Raw genomic sequence first — 9,855 nt, forward strand, 5'->3', positions numbered from 1 at the left:
GCATATGACACAAGACAAGATCTATTTACGTGGGTATCATTTGTATTTGAAATTTGTGAAAATTGCATACATGTTCACTTGCCGGAGTTTATTTGTTTGGAACGTACTACCTTATACCAACATGCCATCTATTTGAGAGAATCCAAGGATGTCCGCCCGTTCCATGGCACTCTGTCTTACTTTTTGACGATCTATTTTTTACGTGTCACAAAAGTTATACCATCAAATTTGTATTCAAATGTATTTTTAGTGGTATAAACTTCTATGTCTGATAATTCGTATAATTTTGATCTACTTGATGGTCAAAGTTAATTCTTGAAACTGGTATAACTATAAGCATAGTAAACCATGAGAAAAGACAGCTTCATATTCTTTGTTCTCCCTAAGGCCTAAGGCAGAACAGTTCGCTGATATCTGTTTTGTGGTGATGTGTGCTGAAATTATTGTTAATGCCATTTGGTTTGAAGCCGTTTGGATATGGTAGTATACAAAATCCTGTCCAAATTTCACAAGGATGCGATAGAAGCCAAATTTTATTTATGTGGATATCATTTTTCCTTTATGAAATTGTGCAGACTCCATACATGTTCGCCTGCTGGAGTTTACTTTAGAGCAAGTACTATAGTGGGCCATAAGCCCGCTCACATGGCACTTTTGCCTATGTGGTGGAGAGAGACAAGAAAAAAAATGAAGGAGTGGGCTCTCATGCAAGACCCAACCTCTAGGCGTGCTCCTAGGTAAAAAGCATTTAATGAGAAGAAAGAGATAAAGAGAAAGTGAAAAAAAGTTATGAACTTATAGCCAACTCTATTGTATGAGAAATTAATAATATTAACTCTTAATGACATGGCCACTGGACATTTGGGAGAGTCCGAGGATGTCCACATTTACTCCTTGGAACCTACTTTTCGGTTTAACTTGATGATGGACTAGGATAATTACATGTTAGTTATATGCCACTAAAATGACCCCGAGGGTTTGGCACAAGGAGATTCTCTATCTCCTTGTTGTTTGACCTGGCTGCATGCACTAGCTATTATAAAGCTGGTTGTAATGGGAGTATCATAGCTAGTATCATGCATACCAACTAGACAATTTTGATGAGGATGTCATATAATTAGGAAAAAGCTAACGCCCACACGTGTGGGCGTTTGCACATCGCCCACACGCCTCCATCACCACTCATTTTGCCACGTATGGATAGATGACATCAACAGGAATCTTTTTGGTTTTCGCCTTAAAAATGTTGTATCTCCTAAAAAAAAGCGAACTAAAAATCCGTTTTCACCATTAAATCCGTCTCGACGAGATCTTCAAAACTAGACCCCATGTTGATATGTTTCGACGATTTTTTTTTTGCCTAGAAGTTGCCATGATGTTTACACTGCAGTTGCCATAAGGGCTTAAACTAAAGTTGCCATGTGGCAATTTTAGTTTGTAGATCATGGCTATTTTAGTATTTTGATGATGGCAACTCCAGTACTTTGACCATGAAAATTATTTTTTGTATGAACCATGGCAATTTTAGTTTATGGTTCATGGCAAGTCTAGTTTCTTAATTCCCCGTTTTATAAATGTCAAAATTTACTTTTAAATATAGAAGAAAATAGCTGAAACATATCATGGCAACTTCAGTGTAAACACCATGGCAATTCATATGCAATAGACATGGCAACTTTTAATAAAAAAATTCATCAAAACATATCAACATGGGATCTAGTTTCGAAGATCTCGTCGCGAGAGATTTAATGGTGAAAACGGATCTTCAATCGGATTTTTTGTTTAAGAGATAAAACATTTTAAAAACTGCAAATCCAAAAAGATTCCTACATGCATGCATGCGATGACGTGGCAATCTGTTTGCATTAGAGAAGTGTGGTGCGTCTCCCTTCCTGCCACACATGTGGCAGTTAGCGACGTTCTATAATTAAATGAAGAAAGAGAGGGTTGAGTATCATATCATGATACCGTATCATAATAAATGCTATGCTATTATGAGTCATGCATAACAATAAATAAAGTACTACATGATACTAATATATGATACTATGCATTAGGGAGGTAGTATCATACACTAGTATCATATGCATGATACTCCCCGTTACAAGCAGCCTAACGGATGCACTTAGACTTTTTTGAAACAATAGAACAAACATGTAAGAGTATATGATCCCAAGGCCTCATTAGCCCATAATGCTCTACTGAGAATACCTATGATTAAAAGGGTAAATCCTAGGCTAATGACACGATAACTCCCAGAATCCAAATACTCTATTAATTGATATTTATAGTAAGTTAGGAATGAAGGGACCGAGGTGCTTTTTAAAGCACTTATTTTTGCATAGAAATAGTAATCTCACCAAAGAAAAATGTTTTATCTAAAACATTATTTTCATTTTAGAAAAGAAATGGAATTTATTTCAAAATCTAATGATTATAATAGCGGCAGATAATAAGGATCCACACAAAAGAGTTGCATAGCTTAATAACATCATACTAACATGCATCATTAATCACTGAGATTGCAGGGCAGGTGCTAGTATCATGGATTGATGCATTTCAGTTTAAAAGACCCAACGTGGCAAACCCTCGCATTAAAATAGTACTTGGCGTAGTTATTGTGCTTAAATCATTTTTAGAGTTCTGTATTTTAGAAATGGTGTGGAGAATATACAGAGCCCATGGAAGAAAGATCAATGACTCATATAAATTAGTTAATGGAAAATGCCCCGTAGAAGCCCAACGAGAATCTAACAATCCTGTTATAGAGAGAGAAAAAGTAACTATCATTCCTTTTTCTAACGAATCACATAACCCTCCAAGTTCACGAACTAATAATGTTAGCAAATGAATCATTAGAATTGCCACTTTCAAACTCATCGGTGTATATGCACTAAATCAATATTTGAGCCTCTGAGGTGGTGGGGAAGGTACATTTCCTTACATAAAAGACACATACATATGGTCTGTTGGAGAAAAGACTTTGCTCTAGCAAAGGGAGCACACCAGAAAAATATAGACCGTCTGTGTACATCTTCTCTCCAATATGTTTTTTCACTCAATCGGTCCACATGTCATCAAAGTTTGAAATTTCAAAGATATTAAAATTTTGATAATTTCTGTTGGCATGAAATATTTGTAACCTTGAAATTTCCGACAATATTCAAATGAAATTCAAATAGCCAAAGAATTTTCAACTTTTTCAGTGAGGTACAAATTTTTTACTTTACCCAAATGTTTAACATTACACGTGATAGTTGGCCATGCATGAAAGAGTAAGCGCAGTGTGGGACATGGCAATTATACTAATGTAGCGAATCTAGTAAATTCGGTCAGATGTTGTACATGGGAAGGAAGCCTCGTCACCGGAGGTCTCAGTGGAATTCCTGCAAAACTATGTGCGTTTTTTCTTGAGATTAATACGAGAATTTAGTATAGAAGAGATCTCGAAGGGTAAAATGTCAGTAGAGGATGTGAGGCCGGTGAAGGAAGTTAAAGCACATGAACCTATCCGGTAGGGTTGCCTTGTCCGTCGATGGGTCGTTTCTATTGGTGGATGGCACTGCAGCAGCAAGAATGATTTTAAGAAGGCCGGATGAAAGTGTTATCTTTGCTGCTCATAGCTTTCTATTCAATTATGATGATGCAGTGGAAGTTGAAATTCACGCTTTGATGCAGGGCATGGCCTTGGCAATACAACATTCTGAAGAACCGGGGGTGGTACAATCGGGCTCCTCTGAGGCGTTGGCTACATTATCCGGGAAGGGTTTATTAAGGCCGGCTTATGACCATCTTGTATCTTTTTTTTGCGGGGAGGGTTTATTGAGGTCGGCTTATGACCATCTTGTATCTGAAATCAAGTTTTTTTAGGAGGATGCCCTTGGGCGTGCTTTATTAAAATCCAAATGACAGTTACATCAAATAAAATGTATGAAAGAATGTATCTGAAATCAATGAAACTAAAAGAACATAATAGGGTTGCAGATCGGCTGGGCACGTACAGTCGAACTGAACATAGTACTACGGTATGGCTACAATTAGGACTACCACATATTCAGGAGCTTCTACCTCTTGATTGTAACGAGGTAAATACACCACTGGTGCTTGAACTTGCCATGAATGTGCACTTTAGTGCCTGAACTTGCAAAATACATTAAACTGGTTCCGTAACTTGGCATAGACGTGCATATACGGTTCAAATCTCGTTTGTATACGTCCGTGATGCTGATGAGTCGTGCCGTCATGGCATGGGACTCACTGTCAGGTACAGGGTGTGCGGCGTGGTTTTCTCGAAGAACCCTCTAGAATATTATTTTCTTGCAATGATAAATTATAAAAAATATATGAATAATTAAAACGGGTACGTGGTTCAAAACAGCTACCTGACATGCGCATGTGATTGTGGCTAGCCAGTAGGCCGGCTCAAATTTAGCGTCATAAAAGGATTCATACACTATATATATAAAGCTAAACAACATAAATTTAAAAATTTATTCCAGCACTATAGCCTTGTTGATTTGAACCTGCAACCAGGGGCTATATAGATGACGCAAATACCACTCCAACTGACGACATCGAATAGTAAAAATGATAAATTTAGGTTTATAACATAACAAGCCCCTCTCGCTAAACTAGACCATAGTGTGGCTCAGTTTTCGACGTGTTTTCTTTTATTTCAAAATTTTGTAAAAAAGACGTAAATTATAATCGTGTGTTACAAACAATAGACTAAAACAAATTACATTAAAAATTTCATATAATTTCATAAAATACCAATGCAATAATTAAAACACATAATAAAATTATGAATTAAGATTATGTCTTATAATTTGAAAAAATGTTTGCATTTTAATAAAATATTAAAGTAGTTTTACAAACGTTCATATATGTAAATAAATTCTCATGTAATTTTGAATTTCCCACATTTTGAATTAAATATTCATGTAGTATATAAATGTGTTCATGCTTTAAGTAAAAAATGTGTGTTTTCTAAAAAAATACAAGCCTAGTGCGCCCTTTGATTGAGGATCCTCATATGAATAATACTTGAATCATATAAACATGTTTATCATTCATAAATATTTTCAATTGAATGGGTATGTTTTAAAATAACATGTGATTTTTTAAATGACATGAACATTTTTGCATTCTTTTGAAATTATGTTTGTTAGACAGTCATAAAGATTACTTGTACTTTTGATACATGAGAACTCATTGGTTGGAGTGGCATCTGTGCCTGGTCTATATGCTTTGGTCAGATGTTCGAGTCACATAGTTGGTACTATTTTTGCTGCTTCATTAAATTCCTTTTATTTATACTTCGCAAAAAATCCTTTTATTTATGTTGTTCCGCCTAGTTTATAAAGGTTATGAATCATCATGAAGCAGCAAATGTGAAGTGGTCTATTGGCTAGCCCGGCATGCACTTGACTGGTAGGTCGCCCTTTCTAACCACCACAACGCTAGTCTTTTAGTATTTTATAATTATAGTACAAAAAATAATTATAGCGCAAGGTTATGAATCATCACGAAGCAGCAAAATTGTCAGTTTCTCTGTAAGGGCCTTATTGTATGAAAAGAAAATCCGGAGGAGTTTCCGCAAAAAAAACCAGGTCACACACCCTTGTCTCCGTTGTCCAGTCACTGACAATGGGTCCCATGCCATGTTGGCGCGCCTCATTAGGGTCGCGGACGTATACAAACGTCATTTGAACCGTATATGCACGTTCATGCCAAGTTATGGAACCAGTTCAATGTATTTTACAAGTTCAGGCACTAAACCGCACATCCATGGCAAGTTCAAGCACCACTGGTGTATTTACCTCGATTGTAACCCTCTTACTATGGAAATAAATTTCTTTCACCTGGCAAAAGAAAAAATGACGACATGCCAGAAAGCCCCCATGACCCATCATTTGCAAGCTATCTAAAAGTTACTCGTCCGCCAGTATAGAAATACTCGCACCATCGCAAAGTTTGGTTTCCACTAGCTAAAGCATGCAACATGCATGATGGAATCAGTTACCGCCCGCAATAGATGATTTTGTGCGAGAACAGTACGTGTGCCCGGCACTTTCCTCTTTCCCCATATCCGCCGGAACATACATTATGAACTCACAGTAGAGAAAATAAAGGTAGTATATTTGTCAGTGTTAAGTCTTAATCCGAATTTTATAATTACATAAACTCTCGGACAAAAAACAATATAAGAAAATAAAGGAACTACTGTGCTAAATAACAAAGAAAAAGTAAGGAGAAGTCGGAAGATGGATCACTTCTTGCGGTTCCTCGCAAGGAACCCATCCATAACCGCCTTCGTCTTGATTGTCTCCACTTGTCTCCTCGACGCCGCGCTGTGCTCCGGCGACGACGCAACCAGCAGGCTGTCGGCCGCCTTGGCCCTGGCAGGCGGCCATGTTCGCGGGAAGAAGCAGAGCACCGCGGTGGTAAGCAGCGTGGCCGCGAGCCGGCCGCAGAACATCATCATCAAGAGGCACACCAGCACCGCCGCCACGCCGACCGCGGGCGACCTCTTCTCGTCCGGCCGCTTCTTCGCCGGAGTTGGCACCACTTCCAAGCACAAAGAGGAGGAGGAGGAGGACCGGGAGCAGGAGCGGGAGGAGGAGGAGGACGAGTAGGCCGAGTCCAGCGACGCCGCGGTGCTGAGCGCCGACGAGGACGTCACGGACGAGGACGACGACTTCCCCGCGCCGGCAGCGATCATGTCGTATATACTCAAGTCTTTTTCCCGGCGGCCCGGCGACGTGATCCTCTTCGTCCCCGTCGACGGCGACTTCTCGCCCTTGCTACCGAAGAAGAACCGCCACCGGCGGCGAGGAGTCCGGTGAGTCGTCGCGGCCACTGCCTCGTCGGCCACGGCCGCCGCGCCGCCGAAGCACGCGAGCTTCATGCCCGGCGCGCGTGGGTGTGGATAGATGGATATCTGGAGCGGCGCAGGAGAGGCTGTTGGCGTTGGCGTGCCGGTCGTGTGTCGCCTGGCTTATCGCGTCGGGTGTCGGTTCTGATGCTCCGTGTCCGTCTCCAAGCGTGGTACTTATACGGGCGTGAGCGTTACTGCTGCTAGTGCTAGTGCTAGTGTGTGTGGGGCACAGGCACGGGCGCCAGTGGTTGGCTGGTGCAGTGCGAGTGGGAAACGGACGGAAGGCGAAGGCGAAGCAGAAGGCGACGCGAGATGCGTGCGCGCGCGGGGAGGCGGTTCGCGTCCGCGGGGTTCAATTTGGGACTTTGTTGGACGCGTGCGTCGGTCGCGACCCGTGTGGCGAGGCTTTTGTTTGGGCCGGGCGCGTTGCCGGGTGGTTGGTTGACCGGACGGACTCTGCTGGTCCCGGCCGGGCTCGAACCGGATCCCATCGGGGGCCCCACTGGTTGGGCCTATGTGCTCGCTACTCGGTTCTGCGTTTAGCACGTTGCGATTACGTCGTGATTAATTAATTAGTTTCAGTGACTGAGGCCGTGTGGTGTGCGCATGATTTGTTCGCGTGATTGTGTTTGTGAATTGTATTAGGTCGCGTATACGAGCACGGATCTTTGTGTCGTGTTTGAGGGGGGCTGTGTGTTGTATTGTATTCAGATTGAAGTTGGCATTGTTTGGGTGAAGCTGAACAAAGATCTCGTGCGCTGCCTTCGAGAGATATTTACCTGCCTGCCAGAGTGGAGCTTTAATTTCAAAATATCTTGGAGTCCCTAGTGATGAAAATAGAATTAAGAATAGGGAGTAGAAAAGATTAACAAGAGGCCGGACAGTTGGCAAGGGAAATATCCTAATAAAATCCTTACGGGCTAGCATACCTCTGTACATGTTAATCCCTCTACAGAGTTCATGTTGGAATAGGAGAAAAGACTGTTGTTAACATCTACTATCTTCTACCTAAGTTTTTTGTGGCAATTGTTTTTGTGTTTTTCTTTAGTTGAGTTTTTTGTGGCAATTATTTAAGGTTTTCGATGAATACATCGGTTAGATGAGGGTCCAATCACTGAAGCAATCATCCCATGCATCCTTTTTATATCGCGTGTCACCACCATTCCACACCCACGCGTTCGTCGCATGTCCCCAATTCCTGCATGCTTCTTTTTCCTCCATTTCTTTCCACTCAATCGTTGTTGCTTCCATCCCAATCACCGTGGATATTTTTAGCCTAACGGCCGAAATCTAGCAGCTTGCGAGTCGTCTTCTCCTTCATCTTACGAGGATCAACCAGTGACAAGACAATTATGAAGTATCTTACAGTAGTGAAAGTTCATTTTAAAAAGGAAAACAGAATTGTCTTCTCTTCTAACTGTAGTTTGCTACACTTACTAGTTGTACAGAAAATGCCTTCTTTCGTAAAAAAACATTTTTTTAAGGATGACCCCGGATCTCCGTATCTGGATAATGTATGCAGTCATTTATTAATTATTCACAGACCCTCAAAAAACACATCAGTAAATCTGAAGCCACCATCTTCATAACATACGTCGCTACTCCTATCTAACTGATGAAGAGGTGCCGATAGTCCGAGCCGAATACCAAACAGACCTTGCACCAAAGCCTAACATCTAAAACCTAAGGCGCCAACCAAGCCACACTGCCGGGTCTGGGGTGCACGGCGCCCTCTCAGAGGCTGCCGCCGCCGTCTTCCACACTGCCGGGTCTTGGGTGCACACCGGTTTGGCCTTTGGAAATTTTGTTTTTCCTTCACAAAGTGTAAGACAAGGGCAGCCAATTATACTCACCGTTTTCATGTAATGATCATCTTGGAAGGTGGGAGGGAGGGTACTACGTACAATTATCGATGCCCCCCGTACTAAGTTTCCATGGCCTTTTCAGCCTTCTTCTAAAGTCGATCGCTTTTGGAGAAAGACATAGGCCTCATGTTAATTAATCAGTGACATGCACAACAAGTGCCTTTGTCTGGTTAGATAGGAAAGCTAGCAAAAGCCACAAAGGATTTTCGTTAATAATACAGAGCTGATGGGATTTGGGGAGAGGCGGCCGGGGCTAGTGGAGTCTTTTCGCGATGCGACGTGTCCATCAGGGAGTGTCCTTCCTCATGCAATACGGTTCTAAAATAGCGTTCAAAAAAGAAATAAGGGCTCTAAATATACTCAGTTGCATGAGGATGGTGGCTTCAATGTTCAAGAGCACGGGCGAACCAACCTGTGGTTGGATGGTTAGAAGGACTGTGGTATCCCCCAGCCCACCGGGTTCAAGTCCTGGTGCTCGCATTTATTTCTAAATTTATTTCAGGATTTTCGGTGATGCGCATTTAGTGGAAGGAGACGTTCCCGTTGACGACGCGGTGCCCACGGTGACTTCATAAATTTCAAGATGATATGCCGACTCAGTCTTTCGGAGGTGCTCATAGGGGTAGGGTGTGCGTTCATAGGGGTGAGTGTATGCGCGTGTATATGAGCACTTGCGTTTGTATTGTGTTAAAAAAATGTTCAGGAGCACGGAGCAACGTTGTTGAACCCTCCCTGCATTTTTTTCGAGAAACTTCCAATATATTCATTTTCAATCGTATAGTTATCGCTGGAACGGATATGTCTAGACATATTTTAGTGTTAAGAGCATCTCCAACAGCCGCGCTAAACAAGCGCCACGCAACAAAATTGCCCATTTTAGAGCGCGCACAATCGGTAGAGTGGCTCCAGCGGGCGCGCAATAACCGCGCGCGCGGCATATAGAGTTGGGCGCGTGGTCCGAGTTGCCAACGCGCGCTGTGTATTTGGGGCGCCCGCTTCCGCGCTCGCGCCGTACTCTCTCCTCTGTGCCACCTTCGCCCCACGCGCGCTGGCGCCAGCGAACTGGACCCGATGGACGCACGCGCTGGCACCCCCCTCACCCCATCCTAC

At 42.4% G+C, this 9,855-nt stretch overlaps 1 protein-coding gene across 1 annotated transcript; it reads right to left on the reverse strand.

Annotated features, from left to right (window-relative positions):
- Nucleotides 1-6,120: 6,120 nt before the first annotated feature.
- LOC109787453 (uncharacterized) lies at nt 6,121-7,043 on the reverse strand. The gene has a single exon (XM_020346005.4). The coding sequence runs from the start codon at nt 6,908-6,910 to the stop codon at nt 6,272-6,274; it is 639 nt and encodes a 212-aa protein (XP_020201594.1). The 5' UTR covers nt 6,911-7,043; the 3' UTR covers nt 6,121-6,271.
- Between the last annotated feature and the right edge of the window lie 2,812 nt (nt 7,044-9,855).

This window comes from Aegilops tauschii, chromosome 2, assembly GCF_002575655.3.
Source record: "Aegilops tauschii subsp. strangulata cultivar AL8/78 chromosome 2, Aet v6.0, whole genome shotgun sequence".
Lineage (NCBI taxonomy): Eukaryota > Viridiplantae > Streptophyta > Magnoliopsida > Poales > Poaceae > Aegilops > Aegilops tauschii.

Coding starts and splice junctions, on each gene's coding strand:
- LOC109787453 (XM_020346005.4), bottom strand. CDS start 6,910: ATGAAGCTCGCGTGCTTCGGCGGCGCGGCGGCCGTGGCCGACGAGGCA.